The 17,437-nt window shown below is 40.5% G+C and overlaps 2 protein-coding genes across 2 annotated transcripts; one reads left to right on the top strand and one right to left on the bottom strand.

Moving 5' to 3' along the window:
- Positions 1 to 3,298: 3,298 nt before the first annotated feature.
- LOC116384863 (ADP-ribosyl cyclase/cyclic ADP-ribose hydrolase 1-like) lies at positions 3,299 to 6,714 on the bottom strand. Its single transcript, XM_031849861.1, has 9 exons — positions 6,681 to 6,714; positions 6,468 to 6,591; positions 5,468 to 5,591; positions 5,222 to 5,357; positions 4,266 to 4,348; positions 4,052 to 4,125; positions 3,857 to 3,949; positions 3,570 to 3,656; positions 3,299 to 3,398 (listed from the first exon to the last, which is right to left on the bottom strand). Exons 1-9 carry the CDS (start codon positions 6,697 to 6,699, stop codon positions 3,299 to 3,301), a joined length of 840 nt encoding a protein of 279 aa, XP_031705721.1. The 5' UTR covers positions 6,700 to 6,714.
- A 3,813-nt stretch (positions 6,715 to 10,527) lies between these two features.
- Positions 10,528 to 17,328, top strand: LOC116385258 (inositol monophosphatase 1-like). Its single transcript, XM_031850562.1, has 8 exons — positions 10,528 to 10,968; positions 11,637 to 11,770; positions 12,228 to 12,332; positions 12,832 to 12,877; positions 13,080 to 13,188; positions 13,367 to 13,475; positions 13,914 to 14,065; positions 15,270 to 17,328. The coding sequence occupies exons 1-8, from the start codon at positions 10,906 to 10,908 to the stop codon at positions 15,386 to 15,388; spliced, it is 837 nt and encodes a 278-aa protein (XP_031706422.1). The 5' UTR covers positions 10,528 to 10,905; the 3' UTR covers positions 15,389 to 17,328.
- The last annotated feature ends 109 nt before the right edge of the window (positions 17,329 to 17,437 follow it).

The following is a 17,437-nucleotide window of genomic DNA, read 5'->3' as shown; positions in this document are numbered from 1 at the left end:
TGTGGAGGAGCGCAGCAGCGCACTCGCTGAGCGCGCGCACGTGCGTTGGCTCGTGGGCTTGGAGGCTCCAATCGGGAATCGGTAGAGGTGGAGCTGCCCAAAGTGAGGCCCGAGGGACACAAAAAGAACCGTTAAGCACTGGTGGAAAGTAACGTGGTGCGTTTACTCAGATACTGTTCTTAAGTACGATGTTTGAGGTACTTGTACTGCACTTGAGTGTTGCCATTTGCTTAATATTTGCCCTTCGCTACATTTCAGAGGCAAACATTGTACTTTTTACTCCACTACATTTATATAAAGTTACTTTGCAGATTCAGATTGTTGATACAAAATATCACCAACAATATATGATGTATCATTGCTGGTGAACACTACTTTTACTTGTGCAAGAGTATTTCTAGTTTGGTGTTACCTTTACTCAAGTACGAAATCCCCCCCAAAAACATATCTTCAAATTAGCTTTGGAGCGTATAGTGTTTAGTGATAGATCCCTATTCTGCCCCACTCATTGTGCCCAAAACTCACAAAAGAATATCGTATAATGAAGTTAAAAAATAGAATAAATTGTAGTTTTATTGTCTATTTAAAGCCAGATGAAGGTATTTATGCAGTTTCTTCTCATGCAGGAATAAGTTTTTTGCTGACCTAAATTAGTGAAATGCATATATGATATGTATACAAACATGTATATTGAACAGTCCTGTCTCCTAAAAATGACATTCCCCAAAACTAAAATGCATTCTCAATTACGTTTGAGCATAAACGTATTTTCTCCCTGATTACGTTTGTGTTTCACGTATTACAAATACGTTTCTCATCAACATATCTTTGCCATACTCTAGTCTTTATTATTTTTCTGTGATCTGCCTCGCCTCTACCCCCGCCAACCACAAGTTGTTGCCCCGTGGCCTGTTCTGAGGGCCCACCACTCGGAACCATAAAACCAAGTCCCGGATTTCACCCGGGGGACATTCTGGAGGTATTGTGGCCGGGTGATGTGCCTCGTTGCTGGGGAGGTATGAGCCGAGAGTGGCGGGGTGTTATGGAGGTATATTTTATTTATTTGTATCCATCTAACCCTAACTCTGCCCTAACCATAACCCTAACCATAACTTCCACTAGGAAGCCACGTCCCCACCCAAACCTAACCCTTAAGAGAGTCACGGTTACTCCCGGATTTTACACGCGGGCCTTTGTGGAGGTATTGTAGCCGCGTAATGTTCTTCCGGAGACAGGCGGCGTGTTGTGGTAGTATTCTGACCGCGTAATAGTGCGAATGAGAGGCGGTGATGGAGAGGGGGAAAAAAAAGGTTAAAGTGTTAAAATGTTGATTAGAAACGTATTTGTAATACGTCAAACACAAACATTGAGAATGCATTTTAGTTTTGGGGGAACGTAATTTTTAGGAGACAGGGTTGCAGTGCAGTCGAAATATATGGAATCAGCCTACAATAAATCTGCCATGTGTTTGTTTTTATTGAACTACTGTAATTTTCATCAATGGCAGCCACAGCTCCTGCTATACGTGTGGTGCAAGCATAAACTAGTTTGGACGGTTCACCATTTGCATCTCCTCTGCCTTTGTGGTTTTCCAACTTGTTTGCTCTTGTTCTTTCACCTTTCTTTTATATAAGGCATGTTGGCAGATTAATAATAGAGATATTCAAACCAAGGAGGTGCTACAGTATCTGGGTGAAGTTCCTGTAATGAAATAATCAGCTGCCGAAAGAACTCAAAGGTCACGCAGGAGCTTTCAGAACGTGAGTGAACATGTTATGAAATGCACAGACCTTTAAGTGTCAGCAACACTAAATGTTAACCACTCCAATAAACTGGTTCCACATTTCTGTTTTGCAGGATGATTATTTAGTTCACGATTCAATAATTCAGCCTTGTCATTTAGTGGATGTGAATTACAGCACGTACAATAATAGTATTGCTTTCTACTAAAAAGGTTAACATCACACTTTTTAAAACTTCACAAGCTATCCAGCAGTATGTAAATTAATCAAAATTAGCCCCTTATTTAACAGCGGCAATGTTAAAGTGATGTACTCATTATGTTTAAAATATATATATTATTTGGAAATGGTTGCTGTCTGCATAATAGGTCCTTTTGGTTGGTTAAGTATATTTTAGAATCAGAAACGGTTTTATTGTTAAGAATGTTACATATACAAGGAATTTGGCTTCGTGATCGGTGCGTAACAATGAACAATGAACACTCGAATATTCAAAACAAGCAAATTAAGAGTATATGCTAAAACAAGTATGTTATTGAAGTGTCGAGTGTAGCAGAGTTGTTGTGCAAAGGTGTGTAACTGTAAGTAATGTCCTGGGGCTTTGTTGATGAACCTGTCACGATTAGACTTTGCCTTATGTGTCTGTCATGTGTGTGTGTGTGTGTGTGTGGGTGTGTGTCTCCTGATTGCTCTTATTCACTTCACCTGCTCAATCACCTGCCCCTGGCTTTTCCCTCTGCCGACCCCACACATATAAACTCATGAACCCAAGTGCAGACGGGAGGAAACAGTGTGTTGTGGCGTGAGGTCTTGGTCCTAATGGACCGCAGCCTCCTGCCAGAGAGAAGGGACTCAAACTCTTTGTGTCCAGGGTGGGAGAAGGGTCGCCTACAAGCTTTCTTGCCCTACTCAGTATCTTCTTCCAACACTGATAACTATGTTATGGCTAAATATTCAAATCAAACTCAAAGCTGCCGTTTTCATTCTACTAGGATCTACCTTTGAAGTTAAAAGAGCACACTAAACAAATTACTTGCAACTCTTCTACATCATTAAAGAAGTTCAGGCTGTGTAGCATTTTCCCCTCATGTCCTTTGAACCCATAAACACATCAGCAGGACATGTATGACCAGATTGACAAAAATGAGCTCATCCAGCAAAATGAACCTCAGTTCATCCAACAAATGTGCTCAGATTTAATTAAACACACTGATTTAAAATGAAAAAATACATCACAAGCACAAAACTGAAACTGGGTTTTGACATAAGCAGGACTAAAATGAGGTAACACACCGTAAGACCATCATCACGTCAGCTGATATTTTGCTTTAGAGTAAATGTCAATAAGCACAATCCAGCAGGATCTCTCAGCTGCAGAAAACAGATCAATGGAGCACTTCAGGAGGCTTTCTGACCTAATCTGCTAATGAAATAGAATCAACGAAAAGAACGAGGTGTAAACCAAAACATTTTATTTTAGGAAATCTTTTGAGAGTCCAGTTTGATTTTGTCCACTTTTAAATATGATCAGAATACATGCATCATCTGTGGGTGAGTCAGTTAAACGTGAGGCTGCTTCTGAGGGAGAAGCTGTTTGCACATTTCTGGCATGAGGACTGTTTGGGGTTCTGGATACACTGAAGGATCATCAGGGTCCTGTGGACAAATATCATTTGCATTACTCATCAGGAAGTTCATTATTAACCAGTAAACATCATCTGTATCTGTATCACACTTTATCTGCCTGTCTGTCTGTCTGTCTATATCTATCTGTGTGTCGCTCTAGAGGAAAAACAACTTTTGTTTAATTTGATGAACGTCACTTACTCATCGTTGTCCGTGCAAGTCCAACTGAAACCTCTGGACCGGAGGATCTGGATCAGGTCTACAACGGATCCCTGATGACATGATTCTCTATTAAAGAGGGGAAAAAAGGGACTTGTGGATTTAAATATTACACTTTTTGTTAAGTCAAAATTGATAAAGCTTAGCAATACAAATGGTTGATAATAATTAAAGTCATTAAAGGGTGACTTATTGGAAAGTGGTAATGATTTATGTGAAAGTAACTTTACGCTCTTTACTGTGTTTACTGTAACACAACATATGCTCACATAAAAGGTCCCTCTAGATCGGTCACCACCTTTATGTTGACATAATCCAGCCTGCGTGGGTCCAGACCGTCCAGTTCAACACTTCCAAACATGCTGTGAGTTAAAAAAGAAGGAAAAGAAGAAAGAAATATATATTTTATACATACTCAACAAACACCTTTGCTAAAACAGTTGCTTCTTAATTTATTTATATACCTTTTCCTATTGAAGGCGTTGGAAATAGACCCGTTCAGTAACACAGTGATGTTGCCACATGCCATTTCTGCAAACTAACAAACGGGTGAAGAAATTCACGTGAGAGCAATTATTCCACTGCTGTTTTTGGAGCAGTATGTTGCATATGAATGATAAACGACACAGCTGTGTGCACCGAACTGAAACATTTCAGCAGTTTGGACAGTAAACTCACATTTTGTGAGGCTTGCCTCCACAAGGAATACACCGGGTGATGTCTACATGCCGCCCACGCCGGACACGAACTGAAATCAAAACCTGTGTGTCAAATTCACAGCTATCAGTTAGAAAAAGTGTCATCACCTTGATAATATTCAAATGAGACATGAATGAATGGTGAGAAAAACAAGTTTAGGTGTTGAGTTGACATACAAATAAAATAAAACCCTACAGGCACATGGAAACATTTAGGAGCACATCTGCAGCTGCCTGAACCGTGATATTTAAGTTGGATCCCGGTGCTGCCAAGTGGTCTGCTCTACATTTCTTGATTGTAAAAACATCTGGATGAAAGCACAATTGAATAAGCTTTCTGTTGTCAAGATTTTAAAAGAATGATAATGGAAAAATTAGTATATAATTGTTAACTTGGTATACATGTGGATTATTTTAAACAATTTAAAGATGCATTAACTGACTTTATAGCCACCTGGGGGCAGCAGAAACAAGTTGTGAAAACAACATACACTGACATATCACTTAGCAGTTACAGAACAACATTATCATTCATTTGATGTTGTGTTTTTGTTCAATATTCACATAATACTCGTAGTCTTTCAGCTATGTTTTTGGTCCCTACCGACTTTTTGGGAGCTTTTTAGTTTCGTCATAGTCAAATTGTGGGTTGTACCTCAACTCCAACAAATGAATTTATGGTAAACGTTACATCATGATTGAGTTACTTTAGTGTTTTAACAACTTGGAGGTCATTGTCTCTTCAATGGATCACAAGATAAATCTGATGGTTTGTGTAATAATTAATCGGACGGGAAAGAAGAAAATTATTGTTCTGCTACAGCCAGATGTTTCTCTAATCTTTGCTTTTTTTCATGTGAATGTTTTTGAAAAGACAATTCCCTCTTTTATTTTGTTTGCGTTGTCTCGTCGTTGTTGAAACTAGAAACGATCTACCGGAGTCTTCCTCTTGTCCACACCAGACGAGGTCGTTGAACATGTAGCCAACCAGCGTGTCCTCCAGGGTCCAGATGTCACGTTCAACAGCGGTGTAGCTGTGCACCAGCCTCCTGGTTTTACTCCAGAAGAGACACTAGACACAAGGGAAGGGAAATATAAAGCAGCTTAACTCAAAGGTCCTCCATCGAATGAGGTATCGGTGAATAACAATCAACAAAAATATCATTTCAGAGCTCTTCTCACCCTGTCACAAGGCCACATTTGTGGAGTCGCATGAAACATCTGATGATAATCCACCGTCACGTTGAAAGAGGACTGACGTATAACCGACTCCTCAAACTGTCTCCAGATGTCCTCGCAGTCAAACCTGTACACAAAGAGCAGTCAGTCAGTTGGTCGATTGACAGAAAATTAATCTGCGACTATTTTGCCAATCAATTAATCGCTACACTTACTTAATCAAAAGAAAATGTGTTGTTTTTTAGTGCTGGTTGGAGAAATAAGACATTTGAAGACGTCATCTTGGATTCTGATTCTTTTTTTTTACATTTTGTAGGCCAAGCAATTAATCTAGTTATCATTAAACATGCCAAAATCCACTTGTTTCAGCTGGTTTACCACTTTGCTACGATTGTAAACTGAGATGAATTTGTTTTTTTTGGACAAAACAAGACATTTAAAGGCTCTGGGAAAATTAAGATGGACATTTTATATTTGTTTACATTCGTTGCAGCCCTAATGTTTTTGATGCATGTATGCCGCAGGGATGGAAAAGTCCTAAACAAGCCATAATATGTTCTTAACGAAATTGAATGACATTTCATGATGTAAACCATGAAAGCCTCAAGCCCTTTTGGGATCCAACAAAAGTGATAACTGACTGTATCTAGACATGAAATGACATATGAGAGTTTTGCAGCCAGAATTCCCCATGACATAAAACGTCTTTTCATTCAAAGCCTAACAACATGCCCTCATTCCATCGTAACCATTTATGTTTCTTTCTACAGAATCGCAGAGAAGAAAACAACTCATTCAGCATTATATCAGGGCAAGCGCCACTGCCCTTCATGGGCTTCGGCGCCAGCCTGATGGTTTATTGACTTTTTGCCAGCCAAGATTCTTCTGCTTTGGGAGGAAATCAAGTCACAGGTGACAAAGTCAAAGGTAATTTATACAGGAGTCTCACGAGAGATTGTGAAAGTTATAACATGAGTATAAGTCCTCGGGCAGTATACGTTACCTCAAACTGGGGTTAACTACTGTGATGTAATTGTAGCACCTTCCAACCACAATGTGTTTAATGTTGGGGGTAGTCCCCAGCTGTGCGCTCGGTTGAACGGGGCAGAGCGGGAACATAATAAACCCTTTGAAAAGTGGACACAAAGACGGAGGAATGAACACTTTATCTATCACATTTGGGAGGGGCACATCAAAGGAGAGGAAAGTTACTTACATACTGTCACGCTGATCATTACAAAGTAAACAGATGTTTGAATGGAGCTCATGATAGTGAGACCCTGGACTGCCTCCACCTCTTGTCGGTACACGCTTTAATCCACTTTACTGTAGATCAAAAGCAGTGATCAGTTTTTGATTTGTCTCCAGGCCAGCAGCTACTTTCTCACGAGGAAACAAGGTGTGTGTTTGCTGCTGCTGCTTGATTGACTGATATTTTCTGGTGGCATTTACAAAAACTTCCTCCCACGTTTTTTCTTTTCTTTCGAACCTGGCAGCTTTTCCAGGAGATTAACACATAATGATGGCTGACCTTTAGAAAACAATAAACAACAAGGAGATACACAAAAGATACACATTTTTAGTTTTAAATGATAGTAGTTAGCACATGCAATCATAAAATGCTGTGAGAAGGTAGGTAAACAGTTTTATAATCCAGTGAGAAAATGCAGAAGTAAATGCTCACCTGGTTCCACGCAGAAGGTGAACTTGCAATAAATGATTTGATGCTCAGGTCAGATTTCTGTCGTGAGTCCCGTCGTGGTGCGATCGGATGTGTCCCCTCCTCTCAGGGATAATGGTTGAAATGACCGAGAGACTTGTCTTCATATGTCGACAAACACAGCCCACTGAGACATGCTACGAGGACAGATGAGATGTTTTTCCAGCTTCCTGAGGCATAGATAGTAGATCCACATGACTCCCATCATGGTACCAATTAGAATGTATCCACACAGAGTGTATGCTGTTCTCTGGATCATGGTGTGACAGGCTGGAGGACGAATATGTGGTTGTCTTCATTATTGAATACCCTGCATTATCATTATTATTATCACTATCAAATCAATTATAGGGAAATGTGTACAGTATGAGTCAGCAGTAATTCGTTGAAAAAAGTAAATGTTATTTTGTAAAGTAGCCTACTTCTTTTTATTCATTTTTTAGGTTTTACGGGAAAAATGTACACTGACGACTGGAAAGTGTTCATATGGGATAATGCATCAATCACACGAGTCGTTTTCCTTCATTCTTCATAGTTGGTACTTTACTTGCAATGCTTAAATCTACCACAAGGAACTTTTATTTTGTGTCGATTCTGGCACATTGTTTCCTCTCGTTGTGGAATTTAAGAACACCAGATCTGAGGTTTGCTTCATAAAATCAGCAGCTATAATAAAAGTACCATCTGGTTGTTTTGTCACGTCTCTGCCAATGACCTCATACAATTCAGTTTTCAATTTGCACTGGGAGGAAAGTAAACATCTGCAACAAAGGCACTGGTGAGTTCTCTGTGCAGATATGGCCAACATCTTAAAAGTTCAACATCAGGGAAACATTGTCCATTAACTTTGAAAAAATGTTGGCATAGCACTCCAAAATATGAGGATGAACATTCACACACACCTGCTATCCCTTCATTTGTTATCTTCTCTGTGTATTTCTTATCATCATTGCAAATGAGAGGAACCTCAATGATTTTCGATGCTTAAATAAAGGTTTAAACAAATGAATGAAAATGATTTCCAGGAGTGACAGCTGGTAATTTGTCCATCATGTCCAAATGTGATCCTGCAGACACCAGCTGTAGCAGGAACTACCACAGAATCAGTTTTGAGTACTTTCCTACAGATAGTTGACATAAAAATGTAGATTGAGTTTGAAGATCTGTTGGAAGTAGGGGGATAGAAAGTGGCCTGGTGTTACTTTTGTTTTGTTAATATATGTATCTACAGATAAATGATATGGAGTCTAACAGACCTCGGATAGTTTCACTTAAGGTTTTCACCAAATACAGAAAGTGTGAATTGACTGAATGTGATTCTCATTGTACTACCTTGTCCTCAAATAAAGAAAAGGTAGTGCTCTATAGTTTGAAGTTTAGATTTAAGGGATGCCTAAAACTGTCTTCTCATTAACCACTTGTGATGGTTTTGAATTTCTGGCTGCACCTCTTCGTGTGATAAAGTCCGCCTGAGGGTAAATCTGTAAAACAGTTTGGATCATAGTGCCCTTTTGTTTAAAGGCTAATTGCATTTTTAGCGCTCCGTGCAGGAGGACAGAGAGTCTTCACAAGACTGCCAGAGTTTGACATACAGTAAAATGAATATAAAAAGCAAGCAAAAATCTGACTCAAGGCGTATATCACTGTTTTCATACATTATTCATGGCTTCATTGACAAACTGAAATGTAGCTTCAAGGAAATGCCATAATATCTAATATAACAATGACATACTGTACTTCCCCATAATGTAAAGTATACAGTAGGCTGTGTGTAAATGTGTTTCTTGTAAGCAGAACCAACATCTTGCCACTAGGGGAAGTTTATGAATCATGAACTCAAGTAAAAGGAAGCTTAATGTTAAAATAACTTAAGACCGAAATTATTTCCACAGACATGCAGAGTAGAGGAAATAATTGGAATATTCGAAAGGTATCATGAGACTCTCTGTTTTCATACATGAACAAGTCCTTCATGATGATTCCTAAACGTGTTTAATGACACCGGCAGCCACAAACCAAAAAATGCAGAAAAGCAACCAATTCCTATTTTTCCTTTTCCTGATTTTACTTGACTAAAGTGACAAAGCGTGCCTTTGTAGCTCTGGAGTTATATGCAAAGTCTTATTACTGCACATCGAAGAATGTGCATATTAATCTTTAGGGAAATAGGTTTCAACATGGATTCCCTTAAACGACAACACCCTGCAGCAATAAAGATTCCTACACAAGGCAGCCGATATATTTGTGCATTAGATCCCATAGAGTGCTGCTGCTGCCACCTTCTGGACAAAAAAGATTTTATATGTTTATTATATTTACATTGTAACAAGGCAGATTTCCCCCACGCTCTATCACACAACTTACATATGCTAAAATTAACACCATGGATATCTAGAAGAATGATTTATTTAAATACCCTAAAAAAACACAAACAAGGTTGATTTGAAGTATGTGTCATGCATGAACTTATATCAATATTAAGCAAAGATTATCAGCAGTGTTAGGCTATGCTGTTGTTTGGATTTATAGATAAATATTGAACCTAACAACAACAGTTCAAAGTATGCTAAATATTTGTAATATTTGTCTTGTTCAAAAAGCAAAATCGGCTCAACTTCGTCATCTTGAACCGTGTCAAAATGGATCCAGAGTGAGGTCCTTCCAGTCTGATACAAACAGTAGAATGAAAAAAAAAAATATATATATATATATATATTTGAAGAAGGGGCTATCAGGTCATTCGATATGATTGATACATAAATCATCATACATTCTTCCTGTTGCCATTTAAAGTACACGAGAGTCTCATTTTCTTGTTTTTTTGTATTGCCACCAACGCATTTGTTCACTTTGTTTGTTGTTTGTGTTTAAGAACAAGACACTTAATTGAACCCAAATGTAATTTAAAACATAGGGTTCAGTCCACATTACAGAAAGCCAACGCTACAGATGTACCAGATTAACAGGAAAAAGATAAGATACAACTGTAACATTGTTTATCCAGAGGGGAAGAATTAGTGTGCAGCAGTTGCTGTGTAAAGTAGGAGAGAGTGAGAATTAGGAGTGCAATTGTAACATATCAGTAAGATGCTGATCTAAAATACATATACACTAAAACACCATATAACATTAAAAATCACAGATGCAGAAATCATCCATTAATGCTGCCTCTCATTGTCTCCTTCTGATACATTCATGCTTCTGTCAACAAGTAAAAAACAATGGTTTCCTGTATGAACAAATGACAATGCCAATCTTCTAGCCAATGAGAACAAAGCGATTTCACTTCCGGTGGTATTTATTGACCAATGAGATCCGTGAGCCCGACCAACTGTCCCGCCCTCTTATTAGCTTGCTAAAAGTGTCATAGAAGAAGTGAGTCAGGAGGTGGGTTGAGTTAGCTTTAGCCCATTGAATCACTCACTACTGTAGTTTATAACAACGTTAATTAAGACGTTACAAAGCTGTCTGGCTAAACCGGTAATGTTAGGTTCGAAGCTGTCCCTGTTATTACGCAAAGTGCCAGTTTATTTGTTTAAAAGCTAACTAGCATAGAGAGCTAACTTGACAACGCTCGCGCGGATTTACTTGCTTCTAAATCTTTTCAGCCAGTAGCTCGTCGGTTGTCACTGTTACTGTGTCGGGTTGTTTCTCAACAGGAACCTATAACGTTACAATCTGTCATCATCTGGGAATATCACGTTAAATCCCTGAAATCAACATGAGTGATCCGTGGCAGGAGTGTATGGATCACTGTGTGGAAGTCACCAAAAAGGCTGGGAAGGTGAGTAAATACTACTGCCTTTTTAATGCTATGGTCTGGAAACTAGTTTATTTAAGTTATGCATCCACTTGTATCTGTATCACAGCAGAAGTGACTTGCAGGTGCATGATATGATTATAGAAATGAGATCCAAGAACATGCATAAAGGGGAGAGTTTGACTCTTTAAAACAGTTGTTTGAAATGCAAAGTTTTGACTGAATATTATGCATTTTGAATTTCTTGTCAGGGAGCTCTTGAAAACAGGTGAAAACATTTTAAGATATTGACAGGAAATTGACCACAACATGTATTTAAGGATGAGGAGGTACACATGTACATTCAATTAGGACCATTCAACTAGTATCCTTAAATCACAATGAGTTTGTGATACAAAATTCAAAATATATTGTACATATAAAGTGGCCAAAAAAGACTTTTTCTTGCAGCAAAGAGAAAACATTTCTTAAATCTAAAATAAAGGTTAACAGCAAGTATTGCCATCTCTCTACCTTTTCCTATCGTGACAATCAAACACAATGAAGACTTTTGGAGCTTGCGCCTCATCGTCTCTGACCCGTCACTGTCACCATCACACGGCACACGTTGGGGTCTAATCGCAAGCAGCAGATGTAGTCGGTCATCCAAGAAGTCCCCTCAGCTGAGTTTGTCATTGTTGTGCTTCTGCCAGATGATCCGTGAGGCGCTCACGAAGGACATCGCCGTCATGCAGAAGAGCTCGCCGGTTGACCTGGTGACCGAGACGGACCAGAGAGTGGAACGGCTCATTATAGCCTCCATCAAGGAGAAGTACCCCTCTCACAGGTATGTGACTAGAGAGCTGAGCTGCTTGAACGCACTGCAGGACATGTGACCGTGTGTTAGTATTCAGTCTCTCAGGGTTCGCTCCTTATTTTCATGCTTTCAACTGTTTCCTTGTGTTTAATGCTGCATTAATGAAACGTTACTTTGCTTATTTTGTTTGTAACGTGGATGATAGTTTTCCATACTTTGGCTGTGTTATGAAGATTGCACACAATATTGCTTTTATCACCAATCTGGACAGGAATGGAGCCAAGAATTTGGAAAAACTGTTGTCACGAGCCAAAAAACAGACAATAAAACCCAGATTAGACTCAATCAATTTAAATATTATTTATATTGTGACATCGAAGAAAAAGTACTTTGGACACGAAGGAAAGTGTAGCTCACATGACATAATACTCAAAGTAAACACAGCGGGTGGACGGCATCAATAGTTTATGTCTCTCTGATGGTGAAGCTTCATAGGGGAGGAGTCGGTAGCAGCAGGTGCTCCCAGTGTTCTGACGGACGATCCCACCTGGATCATCGACCCCATTGATGGCACCACCAACTTTGTTCACAGGTACTGTTCATTACGGGTGTGTGTCGAATGCTCGATTGTCTGTTGTTTCTTCGTAGCAGGCCGCTGCTGTATAATACAGTCGTTGTTGAAGCGGTTCTGATCTCCGCACTCAGGGAGAAGACTCGTGTTTTTCTTTTAATTCATAAAATATTATTAAAATGAATATATTGTATTAAACTATTGATTGTCGTCCGGGGTCCGGCTCACCCTCTGAACCCTGGGTTCATTTCGCAGTAATGACCGTCTCTCTGTACATTATCCCCCTTTATACAAACCACTGAGAGGCCCGATAGGCCACTGGATTTATTTTATCTTCGTCGCTCCTTATCTATTATTATCTTTTAATTGGGTTCCCTCTCGGATTGTCCTCTCCGTCAGGGATAATTAGACAATGTAGATGAAACTGAACTGATAATAGAAATTGAATCCTCTGAGCTTAAACCTAAAGGGAGTTCATTAAAGGAATGCTTTTCTTACATTATAAATTCCTTTTGTGCAGGTTCCCTTTTGTGTGCGTATCAATCGGCTTCACTGTGAAGAAAGAGGTATGCTTTGTTGTTTGTGAGTCAAGCGTTTTTTGGGTTTTTTTTGACACTGTAGCATCTTAATTAAACGATTCCTTAAGATCGTAATTACCCCAATAACCCAGAGAGTGATGAGTAGTACAGTAGTTTGTATGGCTGCTGTTCTATTCTTAGCCCTCCCCCTCTCATCACAGCTGTTTTCTGTGCTGCTTCTCGGTCTCAGATAGAGTTCGGGATCGTCTACAGCTGCATCGAGGACAAAATGTACACGGCGCGGAAAGGGAAGGGGGCATTCTGCAACGGAGACCCCATCAAAGTGTCTGGACAGGAAGGTAAACATTGGTAATCGCGTCGGGCTTCTTCAGTGTTGCTGTTTTCAACAAATCCACCAGGTGGAGGCAATGTCACAGCCTGATCCTCTGCTAGCACCAACATCTGTACACAGAGGCACCTCGGAGGCAGTGTTTGTGTTTTCGGGTATTAACTGCTATTTTCTGTGTGTCTTCCAAGATATTAGCCAATCCATGGTACTGACGGAAATGAACTTCCACAAGGATCCCGAGCGTTTCAAAACAATGTTGGCCAACGTGAAGACAATCCTCACCATCCCCGTGCACGGGTAAACAAATAAATAAATACTTGTGCAAGTGTTGTAATCCTTAACGTTTCAGTCCTGTTTGATCTGGTGACTGAGGTGGTGCAGCCTGTCGCCTTCAGCTCTCTGTGGCTCCTTCTGGTTCCATAATAAATAAATACAAATCATCTAATGGACACTGATAAAAATGCTTTCCAGGCAGTCTGAAATCACTATAGAGGGACGCCCTGGTAGCCTGATGGTTAAGGTGCAAAAATACAAATAAAAAAATGATCAAATTGAGAGAAGCAATGACCAAACACCATAAAGAAACCAACCATAAATAGTATCCCAAATGTAGTTTGAGTCCATGAACATCTTCAGGACTATAACCTAAAACATTCACATACGCTCACTAAACTTTGAGTGCAGTTTTTTAAGAGTGAGTCAAATGCAGAGCAGACATCTCATTTCCATCCACAGCGTCCGCTCCCCGGGCAGCGCAGCTGTCAACATGTGTCTGGTGGCGTGCGGCTCGGCCGACGCTTACTACCACATGGGCATCCACTGCTGGGACATGGCTGGAGGGGCGGCGGTTGTTACCGAGGCCGGAGGAGTTGTCATGGACATTTCAGGTGAGTCACTGGGAGGGCTTGAGCTCTCTTTGCTAAACCTCTTCTTCTTAATTGTTTTAGAGGCTTCTGAGTCACTGGATGAACTGAAGGAAGCGAGCGGCAGGGGGCGGGGGGGGGGGGGGGGATCGTTGGAGATTGCAGTGAGAGACAAAGTCTGCTGTTGGTTTAGGGCAAACACAACGGAAGTTATTAAAGGTTTATGAATTATTTATTGTTACAAATTCTGGTTGTTATTGGTTATCATCCCTCTCTCTGCTCACAAATGACTGTAACACAGTTACAGCTGGCGGCTTTGCACTTGAAACGGGAAGCAGTTGGATTTGAGAAAATGTTGTGTTACATTTCGGCAACAGCTGAGATATTCAGGGTTATTGGAAGCTGCTGTCAAATCAAACCTGCACAGTTGACAATGGCAGCGCTATTGAAAGAGTAAGCGCATTCTTAACTTCTGCCAAAAGACGTCTGGAGTGTGTGTGTGTGTTTGTGGCGGATTAGACTTCATGTAAAGTGACGAGTTTCCCTCCAGCTCATCCTCTCCTCTTTGGACTATAAGTGAAGGTTGTAACTCACCGATCGGCTCTCTCCCGCTTGAAAGTCTGATCCTGCGGAGTGTAGAATTTTATAATGATGTTGAAATAATGATCTTGGAAATCCGTCTCCCACACCTTTCCCATCTGATATGTAACCGTTTCCCCTCTTGTGACTAGCTGAGTACTTAGCAATTGTTCTTCCACAACACGGGCGTCTCACAATGAATACGTTATCTCTGTTCCATCGATTGGATGGTGCAATAAGCCAGATCTATGGAGGAGAAGATGTCCGCTGGCATAAACGTGCTCAACTGTTTGCTATAATGACTTGTATTGTTCTACTCTGTCTTTGAGTGGTGTTAAATTAAATCTTATTACTCAAGAGAGTTAACTTAAACAGTTTATTTGCCCTTAAATTACCTGGTCAGTCGGTGTACCCAGCAGCAGTGAGGTGAAGCCAGCATTAGATGCTTCGTCCTCTCTGCTGGGGTTTCACTGCTCACAATGACATTTTGAACAGTGCAAATCTATTAAAAAAACAAGAAGAGAAAATATCCACTAGGCAGAAGAATAAGCTGGTTTATTCAGGTTTACGCAACAAACCTTTGGAATGTTAACTTCTACATTCTTGTACCAGCACAATGTGACTTCTTCTTCTTCTGTGTCTCGTCCAGGTGGACCGTTTGATCTGATGTCTCGGAGGCTGATCATCGCCAGCAGCAGAGCGATAGCGGAACGCATCGCCAAAGAGATAACAGAGTTCCACGTTGGGAGAGACGACACAGATGGCTAGTAAACTTCCATCGTCTCTTCTACCGACTGAACAGTTTTCTTTGTTTTTTTGTTAATCACCCAACTGTTTTGTTTTTAACAAGTCACGATTCCCTCTTTGCCTTAAGAACCAAAGCGATAAACTTACCTCTGGAGAGAAATCCTCTGAAGTGTGTTAGATCTTCTTCTTTCTGCTTTCTTTTGTAAGTCATTGTTGTGTTTCTGCATTTAGCCTTTCACAGATTTAGACTTTTTGTTCTTATTTGGACTTTAACGATATGGTGTGTGGTGCAGGAATTATGCCTGTGTTTCCTAATACACACTTGTCTTTGTAAATGTGTTCAGGTTTTGACCAATATTATTGCTTTTTCATGTAGGATTTTATCTGAGTCAATGTTAGCTTTGCTAAGTGGGGTTGTATGTGTACTTGTATGTGTTGTGTGATGATGATTTTTGCACCCTATGGCCCCGATCACACTGAGACGCGTTGCATCCAGGCGGCAACCTCCGGTTCTGCCGAGTGAAGCCAACGCGGAAGTGTCTTAAAACGTGCATTCTCTCTACTGACCAGCAGGGGGCACGTCAGGCACCCCATACCGTAAGAAAACAACGGCTTTTTGGGTGACGCATTTCTAGCGACGCGTCTCTGTGCGATGGGCCCACATGTCTACCAGGGGTGCAGTTGATGCTAAATGATGATGGGACAAATTAGCTGTCAGTGAGCTAATGTTAGCTATGTATTAGCTAGTTACTGTAGCTAGCTAAGGCACCTGCAAACATAATACTGCTTTCTGATGTATCGTTATCTACATTCCACTGCAACATGAGTTGTGCACATTTGCACGAAATGCTAGGTGCACACTGAGTGTCTGGATCTCACGTCTTGTTACACTGTGCATAGTGCATCCAACCTGCCTTGTTTTCTGTTTGCTAGCAGATGAGGTGACATGGAGGCACACTCACACAATACAAAGACAATGGAGAGCGATTCATTGTTTTCCCCTCCGGTGTGGGCTGGACTAAGTTTGGATTTGAATACATAAGGAACAGCACTGGGAAACTACTGAATGATATACAAAGCTAAAAAAAAATAAACGCATACATATATATATTTATGTAAATTTATTTCAGGGCCATCACTAGTTTGCATAGTTGATCCAAGAATATCAAAAACAGTCTGCATGTAATTACTTTCATTTATAACTTCAAGTCCAGACTGAAATGCTGGTTGTAATGAAGGGAGGGAATAAAGAGCACTATAAATACCTCCTGCCATGCCCGGCCTCTTTCTGACACGCGACAGATGGATAAATGCATGTCATTAAAGCCGTGCAGAGACAGGTGTCAGCATGCATCCACATGTCGGCTATACTCGTAAAAATGAAGACTTCCATTGGCAGAAGAAGTAAAACCTGAGTGCGAAAGTTTGTGCAGAGAAATGCTGAATATCTTCGACTAAAAGTGGGAGTTTGCTGTCAATTGAAAATTTGTAAATATACCACTCCCAACAGAAAAAAGAGAAGGAAAACATTCGTAATAAAATCTGCCAAGACTGCTCCCATGCTGCAATCCACCGTGACAAAACAAAAGCCTCTACACCAGCCCATATCTTCTGAAATCTGATATCATCTAGCGCTGCATTGGAGAATGGAAAATTCCTCTGTATTGGCTCACCAGCAAGGCTCCTAAACACCCGACGCTCTGACAGTGGCCTGTATCAGCCGTGTGTTCACAACATAAATACACGTCCTTATTTGCTCTGACCTAGAAAACTGATAAACTGTCTTTTCTCCTTTATAAAATCTATAAAGTAGAAAATATGAAGAAAGAAAGTGTCTCTTGTGGCAAACAGAAAACCAAACGAATAGAAAACAGACACTAAAAACCCAGTCTGACTGCTTCCGTGGTGATTCAGTAGAGAGATAAAAGCATTTACAGCCATCATACCATGTAAAATTCTCTGCTGCATTTCCCCTGCCCTTTCAGTCAGTGCTGCGCATACTGCACATGCAGAGCCCCCCCCCCCCCCCCCCCCCCCCCCCCCCCCCCCCATGCAGCCCCCCCCCTCGCC

The sequence above is a fragment of the Anarrhichthys ocellatus genome, unplaced genomic scaffold, assembly GCF_004355925.1.
Source record: "Anarrhichthys ocellatus isolate YVR2014 unplaced genomic scaffold, GSC_Weel_1.0 scaffold10, whole genome shotgun sequence".
Lineage (NCBI taxonomy): Eukaryota > Metazoa > Chordata > Actinopteri > Perciformes > Anarhichadidae > Anarrhichthys > Anarrhichthys ocellatus.
Note: the sequence above shows the minus strand (reverse complement) of the source record. Positions and strands in the feature narration are given on the sequence as shown.

Coding starts and splice junctions, on each gene's coding strand:
- LOC116384863 (XM_031849861.1), bottom strand. Junction 5,592..6,467: donor GTAGTTAACCCCAGTTTGAG/GTAACGTATACT, acceptor CTTTGTGTACAG/GTTTGACTGCGAGGACATCT. Junction 4,126..4,265: donor GGAGGCAAGCCTCACAAAAT/GTGAGTTTACTG, acceptor CCCGTTTGTTAG/TTTGCAGAAATGGCATGTGG.
- LOC116385258 (XM_031850562.1), top strand. CDS start 10,906: ATGAGTGATCCGTGGCAGGAGTGTATGGATCACTGTGTGGAAGTCACC. Junction 13,476..13,913: donor CTCACCATCCCCGTGCACGG/GTAAACAAATAA, acceptor TTCCATCCACAG/CGTCCGCTCCCCGGGCAGCG. Junction 14,066..15,269: donor AGTTGTCATGGACATTTCAG/GTGAGTCACTGG, acceptor TGTCTCGTCCAG/GTGGACCGTTTGATCTGATG.